General features: G+C 44.1%; 1 protein-coding gene across 2 annotated transcripts; it reads left to right on the forward strand.

Moving 5' to 3' along the window:
- Positions 1-300: 300 nt before the first annotated feature.
- LOC132870441 (fMet-Leu-Phe receptor-like) lies at positions 301-16,135 on the forward strand. 2 transcript variants are annotated; one of them, XM_060904082.1, is made up of 3 exons: positions 301-485; positions 13,614-14,169; positions 14,401-16,135. In XM_060904082.1, exons 2-3 carry the CDS (start codon positions 13,618-13,620, stop codon positions 14,884-14,886), a joined length of 1,038 nt encoding a protein of 345 aa, XP_060760065.1. In that variant the 5' UTR covers positions 301-485; positions 13,614-13,617; the 3' UTR covers positions 14,887-16,135. The 2 variants fall into 2 exon arrangements, with proteins under 2 accessions (XP_060760065.1, XP_060760066.1); XM_060904083.1 differs by having other exon boundaries at positions 13,617-14,169.
- The last annotated feature ends 303 nt before the right edge of the window (positions 16,136-16,438 follow it).

A 16,438-nucleotide genomic window follows, 5' to 3' on the forward strand; every position in this document is an offset into this window, starting at 1 on the left:
AGATCTCCACCTTAAATTATTATTATTATTATTATTATTATTATTATTATTATTATTATAAATAGTAATGATAGTAGTAGCAGGTGAGACATAAGTCTATCATGAGTGAAAATACTGATGAAAATGAGCGTACTCCTTGACTAGATAACAGTTCCACAAAAGTACGTTTCTAAGAGTTGATTATTGAATAGATACTAGCATATAATTGGATACTGTGTAGGAAGGAGGAGCTAAACAGTGCATCACTACCCATTTTTCTGTCTTATTTCAGTGATCTAGCTGATTAAAGGAAGACAAGAACGAGAAGAGGATGTGAGAAAAAGTGTAAGCAAGGCATCGACCTGAGTATATAAGACCTGAGTCTTGACAAAAGGGCTTTTGAAAAAAAATAGCTATAACATTTCATTAATCTTTGTAATGTTAGATTTTGTTTAGATACAGAAAAAAAACCCACTGACTTCAAAACACACCTACAAAACTTCCAGGTAAGAACCTGATGTTAATATTTGCTTGGATATAATATTCTAATCAGTATTAGTTCATGCATCGATAAATCATAGGTTGTGTCCTTACTTTTCACGTGTATATATAAAAGAGACTTGAATGCATATGTGTGTTTAATTTAAATAACTTAAATCTGAGGCTGTAAGAGATGAAACACTGCTTTCTAAAGTTCCAAGACCACTTTGTTGCTGCAATACTCAATTACCAGGGAATAAAATTATATATACCGGTATTATTGAGAGAGAAATATTTTGGAGAACAAGCTTGAAGTTTGAGCCACCCCGTTGTTGTTGTGGATTCGTCATGATGCATGTGTTTTGGATAATGTTTATATGTTTAGATATGTTTAAAAGAATTTCTTCTTAAAAATTAATCAGTGTTGAATTAAGTCCTGTCATCTAGGCCCTAAGGCAGTAAAACAAACCAATGATAAATAGGCTTCCTTTCCCTTACATTACTGGGACAAGGAGTTAAAGTAAAAATAATTACATTCTCCAAAACAATTTGTCATCTAGTAAGAGTATTGAACCCATATGGCTGTGAAACATACAGGTTAGGTTCTGCAAACCTGAAATGGACAGCAAGTGCAACTATAGATGCCTGTTACAATTATAGGACTTAGTCATATATCATAAGAGCACAGGTCAAGCTAATTATAAGTTTGCATATTTGATTGTTCTTCATTTTGTTTATGTTTTTAACTTCATTATGGCTGAGATGGTCTCAGTGCATTCCAGGAGACATTAGATGCAGAAATCCATATATTTCCAAATATAATGCTACAGATAAACTCTTAATGGAGATCACTAACTATTATCCATGTGAAGAAATTTGTCAGGTTGGAATACAGTTTTCAGCTAAAATATAACAGAGCTATTTGCATCATGTTGCTAAAAAAGGCCTATTTTTTTTAGTTCTGTATTTTGTTAGGCATATCATAATGTAAAAAAGGTTAGATCTTAAAATATTATTATTATTATTATTATTATTATTATTATTATTATTATTATTATTATTAAGATGTGGTTTTTTTTTCTTCAAACGTTTCCTGAGAAACAGACACTGAAGAAGCAGAATCGTGTTGTGAAAGAGGAAAAAAAAACAAGAAATGCAATTGTCTATATTTCTGCATAAATCAGGGATGAGAATTTTCCGCCGATTGGCGGATTTCCGACTTTTTCAGACCAAAATGATCGTTTTTGAGATCAATGTAAATCCGTTGAGATTTTTTTTTTTTGGGGGGGGGTATGATTAACGATCTGTGGTCATCTTATAATGCAGACATCCCAAGTCTCCCGGAAGTTCCGGGAGTCTCCTGCATATTGATAGAAGCGAGCAAGAGCGTGCGTGCGCAACATTAAGGTCTGCATCACGCATCTGAAGGCCAATTTATGCTGGCAACCCAATCCTCGCAGATGGCGTCTACGAAGCCCCCCTCCCTTCGCAGACGCTCTGCGCGTACCTCCCAAAAATTGTGACCACCGCAGACAGCGTCGCAGACAAGAGGGCTCTGATTGGTCCACTCTACATCCGCTGTACACACACTTCCGCTTCCCTACTTTCCCGGTTTGGTTTGTTTTCACGACCACCATTTTTAAAAACACGAGCGAAGATGGAGCAGCACGAAGAGCGGTTGATCGAGGAAGTACGTACATCTATACGACTCCAGTTCTAGTCATTATAAGTAACCGGAGGATAAACACTCCACTAACCACACCCACCAACTACTCCTAGTGATTTTGCGACTTCGCGCCCCCTTGCGTTGTGGCGGTGAATAACATCGCGCATGCCTATTACTCCCCGCTCAACGATAAATTACAACTGTCTGCGAAAAGCTATCTGCGAAAGCCTTGTCGCAAGAGCATGCAGAGGCCCTTAGAATGTGTGCGCGCGAGGGGGTGCGCGAGGGAGACTGTGTGCAGTGTTGGCAGATACTGCTGACGTTTTCCAGCCCAAAATATGTTCAAAATGCACTTAAAACCACCCAATCTGGCAACACTGCCTGTGTGCCTGTTCATGTAGCGCATGCCAGACAAAGAGCATCTTGATTGGGTTACTCAGCAAAATAAGCCAATCAGCTTTCAGTGTGGGCGGGCTTTTATCTCTTTTCTCGAGGACCTGAGTTTTCAGTTGTATTGAGTCAGTGCAGCCTACAGGATCGGCATGGCAGAGAGAGAGCACGCGGCCCAAAAAATATATATCAATTACATGTCATATACAAGTGTGTATCTTTTATAAATGGGGTTAGCTTATCTAATGTAGCATGTTGGGAAGAATCATAGTATCATATCTATATTTCTGATGAAATTTTAAGTATGATAGCATGTATAAGTCTCCTACTTATTGCTCATTTCATAAGGGGACGGAATTGCTGCCATGTGCCGCGCGGGAGCGTCTGCCCAAACCTTAGGCCGAGATGAACTTATAGTTTTTGATTTAAAAAAAAATTCCAATATGTAATGCCCATTGTACATGCCTGTTCTTTAATTCAAAATCACCATCTCGATCTTCAAATTGACCATATGGTATCTGTACAGGGCCGGTTCTGGAGGGGTAGCAACGGTAGCATTTGCACCCGGGACTGGTGTGGAGAGGGGCCCCAAAAAATAAGATAAAATAAAAAATAAAGAGTTCTCTCTGTTCCTGAATAAGTGCATTACTGAGTGTCTCTGAGCAAAGGAGAGCCTGAATGTTGCAACCTCCCTATTGGCTGTTTATTGGTTGTTTGTAAAAATGTATCAATTGTTGCCCTTCCTACGGGAATCATCATGGGCTCGAGAGACGAGACCTGACGAGGTAGTTTGTTTGTAGCAGAACAAAATGTCTGGACACAAATCGAGTTTTCAGAAAAGGAAAGCAAATAAACGCAGGGTCGAAAATACAAAAAAGGAGGCAGAAAATGCAAAACGAGTATATACTTCTTGGTTTAGTAGACGAACAGAAGAAATCGAGGACACAGGGATGGTTACTTTTTAAGGCAGCCCGCCGTGGCTGCGCAAGCTGTCAGTTGTGTCATTGAATGGTTACTTTTTAAGACAGCCCGCCATGGCTGCAGGCTTATTTATTATAGCCCATTTAGTTAAAATAGTTGATGTAAAATGTTTATAGTTACAGTTATGTGATGGTTGTCCTGATTTAGACTGGTGTGTGTGTGTTTTTTTTTTTTTTTTTTGGGGGGGGGGGGGGGGGGGGGTTGCGCGATGTTGCACCCGGGTCCAGATTAGGGCAGAACCGGCCCTGTATCTGTATTACATTACACAACATCCTGTCCAGATAAAACCTAGTTAGTTCACACAGCAGTTGAAAGGGAAGTGATAAGTGATGTTGAATGTTGCCTGCTTAATATGCAAGACCTCCTGCTACCATGATAACATCAGAAGAAAGCTTAAGAGAATTATATGATAGAACTTTTTTCTGGTTTGCACTTCATTTTAAAGGATTAGAGTATTCAAAGACATGAATAGCTAAAATGCAGAAATATAATACTGTAGAGCTCGTTTATATTAAAAGGTGCATTGATTTTTTGAAATCATCAAATGTGAATTGATTAAAAACAAGTCTCTTGTACCATATTAATCATTTTCACCTGGGAGTCCACCAAGAAGGGGAATTTATTTCCAAATAAATTGCAAATTTTTGCTGATAAAATTAATGGTTTTGGGGTAAAAAAAAAAAATAGCCAAAAATCATTAGCCCCATGGGCCCTGCCCCCCAGGCCCCGCCCCAGTTTTTTCAGACTTTTAAAATATTTTTCATTCTCATCCCTGATTTATGGGTCTATTGTTCCAAAACCTAAAAGGTTGCACTGAACATGATGAAAAAGTCAAACAAGGTGGGATATGATATTTAAGAAAGAACACTTGTCATGATACAAAAGTTTTAGTTGATGGCATGTTGAACTGGGATATCAATTTCGAGAAAAATACCTATATTTCATTGCTAAAATTAATGGGTTTTGGGTGTTTAAATCGCCAAAATCCATCAGCTTCGCCCCCTGGTCCCTCACCGAGACATTGCCCCTGGACCCCACTGGGGACCTGCGGGCCGCCCCCGCTACTTTTCAGATTTTTTTTCTCAACATGCACTCTCATCCCTGATAAATATGACCTAAAACATCATCAGATTTTCATACAAGTCCTAAAAGTAGATAAAGAGAACCCAGTTAAACAAATGAGAAAAAATATTATACTTAGTCATTTATTTATTGAGAAAAATGATCCAATATTACATATATGTGAGTGGCAAAAGTATGTGAACCCCTAGGATTAGCAGTTCATTTGAAGGTGAAATTAGAGTCAGGTGTTTTCAATCAGTGGGATGACAATCAGGTGTGAATGGGCACCCTGTTTTATTGAAAGAACAGGGATCTATCAAAGTCTGATCTTCGGAACACGTTTGTGGAAGTGTATCATGGCACAAACAAAGGAGATTTCTGTGGACCTCAGAAAAAGTGTTGTTGATGCTCATCAGGCTGGAAAAGGTTACAAAACCATCTCTAAATAGTGTGGACTCCACCAATCCCCAGTCAGACAGATTGTGTAAAAATGGAGGAAATTCAAGACCATTGTTACCCTCCCCAGGAGTGGTCAACCAACAAAGATCACTCCAAGAGCAAGGTGTGTAATAGTCAGTGAAGTCACAAAGGACCCCAGGGTAACTTCTAAGCAACTGAAGGCCTCTCTCACATTGGCTAATGATCACGAGTCCACCATCAGGAAAACACTGAACAACAATGGTGTGCATGGTAGGGTTGCAAGGAGAAAGCCACTGCTCTCCAAAAGGAACATTGCTGCTCATCTGCAGTTTGCTAAAGATCACGTGGACAAGCCAGAAGGCTATTGGAAAAATGTTTTGTGGATGGATGAGACCAAAATAGAACTTTTTGGTTAAAATGAGAAGCGTTATTGTAGTAATCCCTGATGTGGGTGGGGCACAGAAGCACGGCAGGCGAGAGTTTGTGTTCACACAGACACTTTATTTTGCTTCTTTCATTAGCTTTTCAGCTTTTCCTCAGTCACATGCACAACACACACATGTTCTGGTTGGGAGAGAGATTCTTCTCTGCTCTCCCCCTCCTTTTATACTCTATCCCTGCAACACACACACACACACACACGCACACACACACACACACACACACACACACACACACACAAATTGACACCAGGTGTAATGACTTAGCCACTTACCTTCCCCGACCCCGCCCTCCATTCACAGACTGCTGCTTGGCCACGCCCCCGCTGCCACATACCCCCACCACCCGACTCAGGCCGGGGAGCCATCCGGCCTGAAGCTGACTCCCCCCCTGACAGGATAGGAAGTCCGCCACCACCATCTGTGCCCCTGGCCTGTGGATCACCTTGAACTTAAATAGCTGGAGAGCGAGATACCAACGGGTGATCTGCGCATTGGCATCCTTCATGCGGTGGAGCCACTGGAGGGGCGCGTGGTCCGAACAGAGAGTGAAAGGGTGCCCCAGCTGGTAGTATCGGGGAGTGAGGACTGCCCACTTGATGGCAAGACACTCCTTTTCAATTGAGCTGTACTTGCTTTCACGCATCAACAGCTTTCGGCTGATGTACAGCACCACGCGCTCCTCACCCTCCACCTCCTGGGACAAAATGGCCCCCATCCCCCTGTCCGATGCATCAGTCTGCAAAATAAAGGGGAGAGAGGAGTCAGGGGAGTGTAAAATTGGCCCCCACACAGTGCAGCTTTTACCTCAGAGAACGCCTGTTGGCACTGCTCCATCCAATGGACCGGATCTGGAGCCCCCTTTTTAGTGAGGTCGGTTAGCGGGCTGGTGACGTCCGAATAGTTAGGCAGAAACCTACAATAATAGCCAGCCAGCCCCAAGAACCGCCTCACCTCCTTTTTGGTCTTGGGCCTCGGGCAGGCCACAATCGCTGCAGTCTTGTTAATTTGGGGACACACCTGCCCATGACCCAAGTGGAACCCCCATACTTCCACCCACCCAATCGCACACTTTTTCGGGTTAGCTGTGACATACATGTCAACCTATACGGATTGTCCGGAAATTATACGGATTTTAGCTCATTTCAAGGACGTACGGGCGTATAAACAAAGTATTACGGATTTTCAGTATTTTCTGACCTAAATTTATTTTGTGTATCTTACTTGAACATCGTCAGCTGATCGTTGCAAAAACATACAAAAGCTCGATTTATAGACAAAGAATAGTGTGTATGCAGGGGCAGATAACCCAGACTATGTGAAACTGGATGTTTATTCCTCAAGCCTCGTGCAGTATCGCGACTGTGAGACTTCGCTCGTTCCGGTCATGCGCAGATGCGGACAGGAGAGATTTCCAAACCTGAGAAAAACTATGGAGGCATTGCTGTGTCTACCTCGCAGCAATGCTGACTGTGAGAGGTTTATTCTCACAGGTCAGGAAAATCCACACTGACTGCAAAAAAAACCTGGGCACAGGCATCCTTACTGCACTACTGCAACGCAAACTGAACACAGACTTCTGTTGTGACATCACTCCCACAGAAAGGCAGTAACAGCTGGCAAAGAAGGCTGCCAGTGATTTATAATCAAGATCATATGTAAATATGACTGACTGTGGACAAAAATGGTGAAGTTTGAGTGCTTTCTCTGGCTATATGAAAAGTTGACTGTGGACAAAAATGGTCTCTGTGAAAAGTACCCCATTGAAATGGGAGCAGCCTACACTTTGACTGACAGTGCACAGACACTGGAGTTTGAGTGTTTTCCCTGAGTCTGTAAAAAGTATTTTTCTTTGGAGTGGGAGCAGCCTACCCTATGAACAATAGGATAGCAGTAAATGTGTATTGTACAAATGTACATCAAAATAAAAGTTTGGTGCGATTCGAAGGCTATAAGGATTTTATGTTGATTTTATGGATTTCTTCCTCTGATACTGCAGGTGGATGCCCAAAGGGGTTGAGACATGTATGCTGTGAGGCCTGCTCGCCTCAGCGACTTTAGAACGGCCCTTAGGTGTTCCAAGTGTCGCGGCCAATCATGACTGTAGATTATTATGTCATCTAGATAGGCGGCCGCATAGGCAGCATGAGGGCAGAGGACCCTGTCCATAAGCCGCTGGAACATAGCGGGCACCCCAAATAACCCAAAAGGGAGCATGACAAATTGACGTAAACCAAACGGTGTGGAAAAGGCTGTTTTCTCTCGGGATAGAGGAGTCAAGGGGATCTGCCAATATCCCTTTGTTAGATCCAGTGTCGAATAAGAGTGAGCAGTGCCTAACCGATCAAGCAACTCATCAATGCGAGGCATTGGGTACGCGTCAAATTTAGACACTGCATTGACCTTTCTATAGTCCACAGAGAACCGGACCGACCCATCGGTCTTGGGAACCAGGACCACTGGGCTGCTCCAGTCACTGTGGGACTCCTCGATTATGCCCATTTCGAGCATGGCCTTGAGTTCGTCCCGAACCACCTTTTTCTTGTGTTCGGGCAAGTGGTAAGGGCGGCTATGCACTACCACCCCTGGGGGCGTTTCGATGTGGTGTTCTATGAGGTGGGTATGACCCGGAAGGGGCGAGAACACGTCGGAAAATTCCTTCTGCAACTTGGCTACCTCCATGAGTTGGGTTGGCGAGAGGTGGTCTCCACAAGGGACCGGAGTGGTCCAAGATGTTCTCTTTTTTACCTCCGGCCCCAGCTCCGCCTTCTCGGGGACTACCAACGCCAACACCACGGGGACCCCCTCATTCCAGCGTTTTAAAAGGTTGAGGTGGTAGACTTGCAGTGCCCCACCCCTATCCATTCGCTTCACCTCATAGTCGACGTCCCCGACTTGCTGTGTGACTTCGAAGGGCCCTTGCCCCTTGGCGACTAATTTAGAACTTGACGTCGGCAATAATACAAGTACTTTGTCTCCTGGCGTGAACTCTCTAAGGCGCGTGCCCCTGTCATACAGCCGGCTTTGACGTTCTTGTGCCTGCCGTAAATTCTCCTGGGTTAGGTGCGTGAGGGTGTGGAGTTTTGCACACAGGTCAAGAACATACTGGATTTCATTTTTACTCAGTGAAGGTCCCTTCTCACAATTTTCCCGCAGCACATCCAGAATGCCACACGGCTTATGCCCATATCATAATTCAAAGGGAGAAAACCCTGTGGAGGCTTGTGGGACCTCTCGTACTGCGAATAACAGGGGCTCGAGCCACTTATCCCAATTACGCGCGTCTTCACTTACGAATTTCCGGATTATGTTTTTGAGTGTCTGGTTAAATCACTCTACTAAGCCATCCATTTGTGAGTGATAGACAGTAGTGCGGATGGATTTAATCCCCAGTAACCCATATAGCTCGTGCAGTGTGTGTGACATAAACGAGGTGCCTTGGTCTGTCAGGATTTCTTTCGGAATCTCGACCCAGGAGATAAAGCGGAAGAGTGCCTTTGCAATACTGCATGCTGAGATATTGCGGAGAGGCACTGCTTCCGGATATCATGTTGCATAGTCCACTAGAACTAAAATAAAGCGATATCCCCGTCCTGACTGATCTAATGGCCCGACGAGATCCATCCCAATTCGCTCAAATGGGGTCTCGATTAGAGGAAGAGGGCGCAACGGCACTTTTGGAGTGGCCGCAGGATTGACTAATTGGCATTCACAGCACGCCGCACACCACCGACAGACATCCCCATGAATCCCTGGCCAATAGAGCCGGGCCATTATTCAGGCTAGTGTTTCGTCTTCCCCCAAGTGTCCAGCCATGGGATTAAAGTGAGCCACATGGAATACGAGTTCCCTACGGCTCTTTGGGATTACCAACTGGGTTACTTGTTCCTTAGTTTGAGTGTCCTGCGTCACTCAGTACAATCTATCTCTAATAATGGCAAAATAGGGGAAGGTCGGTGCCACGCTTGGCTGAAGAGTTTGACCATCCATTACTCTCACTTGGTCAAACGCATGCCGCAGAGTCTTGTCCCGCGACTGCTCTAATGGGAAATCCCCAAGGGACTCCCCGAGAGAGGGAGGAGGAGCGGGTTGCTCCTCACTCTGACGCAGTATTGATGTAGACAGCTCTGCGACAGCTTCTCCAGCCAATGCCACACTGGGATCTTCCCGTGACCTACTAGGGCAGGACCCACTATGTGTTAAATACTCCATTAGTTCTTTAAATCCAGGCCAATTAGTACCCAAAATCAACGAGTGGGTAAGGTGAGGACTAACCACCGCCTTTATTCTATGCTTTTGGCCCTGGAATAGAATATGGACACACACTAGCGGGTAATGGTGAACATCCCCATGCACACACAACACCTTCACCACTTGTGCTCCCCCCAATGCCTCACCTTGCACCAGGCCTTGGTGAATTGAGGTCTGATTACAACCAGAATCCACCAAAGCGTGATATGTATCCCCTTGAATACTCACTGGTATGCGATACGTTCCGGCCCGATCGGGGGCGGTTTCTGGCATGTCAGGGATCTGGATGACAGCACCCACCTCCCTTGCGGAGCTCTGATGCTGGAGACGCTCCGAATCCCTGCCGCACCAGCACACCGGCCCAGGCTTTCCCTCTGCACTGGTGTTATGGGTGTCACTCACCTGAGGGGGAGACAACACAGACACAGAAGAGGGAGATGGGAGGACACCACGGATGCGACGGGCCGGCTGGGGAGGAGCCAGCCGCCGCCTTTGTGGCAGGGGAACGGGAGGGAGAGGGGGACAAGAGACAGGAGAAAGAGAGGGAAGAGAAGCGAGGGGAGACACCTCATCTGCCTGCCATCAGAGCTGCCTCCAGATGGTCCTCCGCCAGCTCGATGGCTCATTCCAGCGACGCCGGGCGGTGACACTGGACCCATTCCACCATTCCTTCCAGAAGTTGAGAGATAAACTGCTCCAGTGCCACCAGATCGATGATCTCATTGGCGCCGCGGTCATCCACCCTCAGCCACCACTGGCAGGCGTCCTGGAGTTGCTGGCCAAATGCAAATGGCCGGCCGACCTCCTCCAGTGCCAGCGTCCGGAAGCACTGACGATGTTGCTCCGGGGAGCGGCTGAGCCGCTGCAGGATGGCTTTCTTTAGACCAGCATAGACCAGCTGGCTGTCAGGAGGGAGCTGCTGCGCTGTGAGCTGCGCCTCGCCAGTCAGGAGCGGGAGGAGGCGCACCGTGCGCTGCTCCAGCGGCCAACCCCACACCTTGGCTGCTTGCTCAAAGAGAGCGAGGAACGCTTCCGGATCATCCTGCGGTCCCATCTTCGTGAGGGTGGCGGCAGTGGTGGCTGACGGCCCGGCTGACGCGAGCAGGTGCCGGAACACCTGGCGATCTTCCTGCTGGGCCAGCATCAAGGCTTCGAAGCGCTGCTGCTGCTCCTTACAGAGGGTGATCAGCGCTTGATGCTGGTTCTGCTGGGTGGTAGCGAGGGCAAGGATGAGCTCTTCGAGTGGGGAGGACTCCATGGGGTGGTTCTCTTCTGTGTCTCAGGTTTCGGCACCACTGTCGTAATCCCTGATGTGGGTGGGGCACAGAGGCACGGCAGGCAAGAGGTTGTGTTCACGCAGACACTATTTCGCTTCTTTCATTAGCTTTTCAGCTTTTCCTCAGTCACACGCACAACACACATGTGTTCTGGTCGGGAGAGAGATTCTTCTCTGCTCTCCCCTCCTTTTATACTCCATCCCTGCAACACACACACACACACACACACACACAAATTGACACCAGGTGTAATGACTTAGCCACTTACCTTCCGACCCCGCCCTCCATTCACAGACTGCTGCTTGGCCATGCCCCCACTGCCACAGTTATGTTTGGAGAAAGAAAAACACTGCATTCCAGCATAAGAACCTTATCCCATCTGTGAAACATGGTGTTGGTAGTATCATGGTTTGGGCCTGTTTTGCTGCATCTGGGTCAGGATGGCTTTTGATGGAACAATGAATTCTGAATTATACCAGTGAATTCTAAAGGAAGATATCAGGACTTCTGTCCATCAACTGAATCTCAAGAGAAGGTGGGTCATGCAGCAAGACAACGATCCTAAGCACACAAGTCATTCTACCAAAGAATGGTTAAAGAAGAATACAGTTAATGTTTTGGAATGGCCAAGTCAAAGTCCTGACCTTAATCCAATCAAAATGTTGTGGAAGGACCTGAAGCAAGCAGTTCATGTGAGGAAACCCACCAACATCCCAGAGTTGAAGCTGTTCTATATGGAGGAATGGGCTAAAATTCCTCCAAGCCGGTGTGCAGGACTGATCAACAGTTACTGGAAACGTTCAGTTGTAGTTAATGCTGCACAAGGGGGGGTCACAACAGATACTGAAAGCAAAGTTCACATACTTTTGCCACTCACAGATCTGTAATATTGGATCATTTTCCACAATAAATAAATTACCAAGTATAATATTTTTGTCTCATTTGTTTAAAGGTTCCATGGCATGGTGGTTTGTTGATGCTTTAAACGGGCTCGTGGAGGTTTCCGGATGTTATATCCGCAGCCTTTCTCGAAATGAACCCTCGGCACGTAGATATAGCCTCCTGGGAGAAAGCCCCATTTCAGCGCTTTTCCCAGTGCGTCGTTTTGCTAATGAGAAGCAGGAAGCAGGGAAGGGTAGAGGGTGGGGGCGGGTCTTATCATTAATATTCATGACATGTAAACGTGTTACCTCTGATTGGCTAACAGCACTGTGACGCTACCTCCAGTGGGTCAGAACAAGCGGATGTGGGTGTCTTACTATGGCGAGAGAGAAGGAACAAACCGCGAAGGGAAAAATACCGCGCGCTGATGTCATTAAGGTGCGAGGAAATAAAATAAATTCAACAAATGTTTGGGTTTTTACTGAACAAACAAACAAATAAAATGAACGAGTGACTTAAAAAAAAAAGAATGTGGGTGTCTTTGTAAAAACTGTTTTGATTGGCTATTATAACAGAGCATGCTGCATGCTTTTTGGTTTTGTAGCGCAGAGTACCTGGCTAACTGCAGGAAGCGGTTAGCTGCACAGCTAATGTAGCCATTGCAAGGCTAACGTGGCACCGATTTTAAAACACGGCAAAACATAAGCTCATAAGTTACAGTCAATTTCCAGACTAAACTCAGTTTAACAGAGCATGCTGCATGCTTTTTGGTTTTGTAGCGCAGAGTACCTGGCTAACTGCAGGAAGCGGTTAGCTGCACAGCTAATGTAGCCATTGCAAGGCTAACGTGGCACCGATTTTAAAACACGGCAAAACGACTTAAGTTATACACTTACTTGTTCGGTGTTTGTGGCTGATGCGGCAGGGATGCTTGGTACGGACCCAGGCTTCAGTGACAGTTGATGTGCAAAACCTGCCCTGTACTGTCCCAAGTTGTGGAAACATTCCTCAGGAAAATGCTTCCGACAAACATACACCGTCTTAGGTAGACTCGACGGCGTATTATTGGAGTAAATAAAATTAAGCCACTGCGTCTTCAGGGGCTCTCCCGTCGGCAGTGAAAACAGACTCCTTTCTGTGTTGTCACATCCATGTACAGCGCAACTTCCATGTTTGGTGGCAACTTTTGAGCTGGGCAGGCAATCCATACAGTGGGTGGGAATCCAGAGGGGGGGGCGTGGGGATCATCTCCCTTGCTGACGTAGGCAAGGGAAGAGTTTATCAACGCGCCGTTTTGACGCGCCATTCTCAAATGTTGGGCATAGTTTGGTTTACACATTATGAAATTTCTAGCCACTGGGGTGACTTAAGAAGGTCAGAGGAACTCATTTTAATGTTAAAAAACCTCAGAAAGTGAAAATTTCATCCCATGGGACCTTTAACTGGGTGCTCTTTATCTACTTTTAGGACTTGTGTAGAAATCTGATGATGTTTTAGGTCATATTTATGCAGAAATATAGAAAATTCTAAAGGGTTCACAAATTTTCAACCACCACTGTATAGATGCAATTTACTAGTTAGGTATTGCATGCTTAAATGACATACAATACCTAACTAGTCCTAACTGAATATTCACAAGCAGGAAGTAAATAGAGATGATTTTTAAGGAAATGGGCAAAATGAATTTCAGGAAAAACAGTTTTAATGCTTATGATTATCACTATAATAGTGATATTTAATAATTATCATAATAGTGATGTGGCATGTAATATTCTTTTTTTGCAGCAGAATGGCCTTTAACAACACTTTTATCCTCCTTACTGATCCTGACGTCTCCAGCACAAATGATAAAACCACAGTGGACATTGATGCTATTATGGAAAACATCACTATTGTCTTTTACACAATCACTGTCCTTTTGGGCACCACTGGAAATGCTGTGGTCATCTGGATGTCTGGATTCCGTCTCAAAGCTAATGTTACCTATGTGTGGCTGGTCAACTTGGCTGTGGCAGACTTAATTTTTTGCCTCACTCGATTTATTTCTTTGATTAAGAAACTCTTCTATGATTATTGGCCCTTTGGGATCTTTCTCTGCAAGTTCAATGGATTCTTCAAGTATACCAATATGTTCTGCAGTGTATTCATCCTTGCTGTCATTAGTCTGGATCGGGCACTTTGTGTTTGGAGACCGGTGTTCATCAGGCAGCGACGAACTCTACATGCAGCTAGACTCATCAGTGTTGGGGTTTGGACTGTGGCAGTGATCTTCAGTGTTCCGTATTTTGTGTACCGGAAAATACATATAGGCAAGAACAACTTGAGCAAGTGTTCCGTGCAGGTAAAAAACGAAACAAAAAAAAAAATCCTGTCTTGTTTTATTATTTACTGACAAGCAGACAGTATATTCAGAGGGGAGAATGCTTGTTTTCAACTATAGTTTTTTTTACACTTGTTCTGTGGGATATAACAGTTCAGTATTAGAAGGATAAGTCATTAAAATGTCCACCCATTTGTTGGTTTAAATATAGATTAATCTGTTCCCCCCCTCCCCTTTTATTTAATTCCACAGGTGCCTAAATCACCTGAAGGAGAAAACAGAGCTGAACTAGCCTTGTACAGCATTCGCTTCTTGTGTGGATTTTTGTTGCCCTTCCTCATCATCCTAACCTGCTATCTATTAGCTGGTTTAGGGATACGGCGAACACGCATCCTACACAAATCACGACCCCTTCGAATTCTTGTTTGTTTAGTTTGTGCCTTCTTCCTGTGCTGGGCGCCTTACCACTGCCTCCTTTTGGCCAAGATGGTGGACAGCAAGAGCCAGGCAGTGAAAGTGGGCCTGCCCATAGCTAAGGGCATAGCCTACTTCAACAGCTGTGTTAACCCACTTTTGTACTTCTGTATGGGACTGGACATGAAGCTGCGCTTTAACCAAAACCTGTCTCGGGTTTATGCTAGAGTTCTAGCTGAAGACTGGGAGGGGCCGATCTCACAGTCTAAGAAATGCACAGTGACAGTGGATGGCAGTGGAGCTGCATTTCAAGAGCCAAAGTGAGAGGACAGTACATGTCTGAGGGAATGGCTAATGTTTTTGCGCAATAAGCAGTTGAGCAATTGAGTTCCACTGTAAACTTTAGTGAGCGAAAGTTGACATTAGTCTTTGTTCAGTATTTTAACAGATTAATATAAAGTATGTCTATTAATAGGTAAGGTGAATGTTAAGTTGTTAGTAACCAAGATTACCTATGGTATTACATATTATCAAACATTAAACTAATAAACCATCAATACTGTTAACACAATAAGTTAACACATTTGTGTAATCTAGCAGGAATATTGAACCCATAACACTGAAATATACAGGTTAGGTTCAGCAAACCTGAAATGGACAGCAAGTGCAACTATAGGTCTCTATCTGTTCCATGATATATTAAGATTACAGGCCAATCTAATTACCCTCTTGCTAGTGGTCATTATATTTGAACACTTTTGTTTATAGGTTAAGTTCTTTGCTTTGCTTTCCACTCCTGTCAGCCAAGAACAAGAATGAGACTATCATGGTCACAGACTCTCCCAAACTGGACAGTTGACCATTAAAAAAAAAAAAATCACCTGGTCTTTTTCCAGTCTTCAGCTTTCCAGTTTGGGTGAGTCTATGCCCATGATAGCCTCATATTCTTGTTCTTGGCTGACAAGAGTGGAACCATATGTGGTAATCTGCTGTTGTAGCCCATCCACCTCAAGATTTAATGTTATCTGATGCTTTTCTGCTCACAATGCTTATAAAGAGTACTTTTCGTCACTAGAGTTACTATAGACTTCCTGTAAGCTCAAACCAGTCTGGTTATTCTCCTCTGATCTCTCTAATCAACAAGGCATTTCAGCCTGAAGGACCCGCCTTACCTAGGATGTTTTTTGTTTTTCACACCATTCTCCATAAACTCTAGAGACTGCTGTCCATGAAAATCCCAGGAGATCAGCAGTTTCTGAAATACTCAAACCAGCCCATCCAATACCAACAACCACTGACATAATTCCTAGTTTTATTATGCAATTCTTCTTTTTTTTCCACCCTATTTGTTAGTACAAACTTTTATTTTATTTATCTCAGACATGCAGACAATGTACAGTCATAATATTATAAAATGTAAAATTGCATAAAAAATATATAAATCTGTAAAATAGAAATAAAAACAGAACACATGAATTGCACCATGGTAGGCCATTGACTAGCATCTGTAATAAAAAAAAAAGTATAAAAATCACAGCAGAATAGATAAGACATATGATGACCAGCATACAACAGGTTTTTCCATTTTGTGACTAATTTTGACTCACGACAAATATGAGAATGAATGATGCTATGAATAAAAAAGTTCTCAGAATATTCAAGCCGTTTTTTAAGACTATAGATAACAGTTCTCAGTAATTCCTGATAAGACTTAATGCCATTACTAACAAACATCTGACTAGCACTGCTTCTGCGGTTATAATTCAGTAGGCCCCTAAGGACATTATTGAAGGCAACACATACAATATTTCTGTAATTAACACGATAATTTACCCATAGAGTACATAAGTAAATGTTGTTACAATATGATGAGAAT

This window comes from Neoarius graeffei, chromosome 22 (genome assembly GCF_027579695.1).
Source record: "Neoarius graeffei isolate fNeoGra1 chromosome 22, fNeoGra1.pri, whole genome shotgun sequence".
NCBI lineage: Eukaryota > Metazoa > Chordata > Actinopteri > Siluriformes > Ariidae > Neoarius > Neoarius graeffei.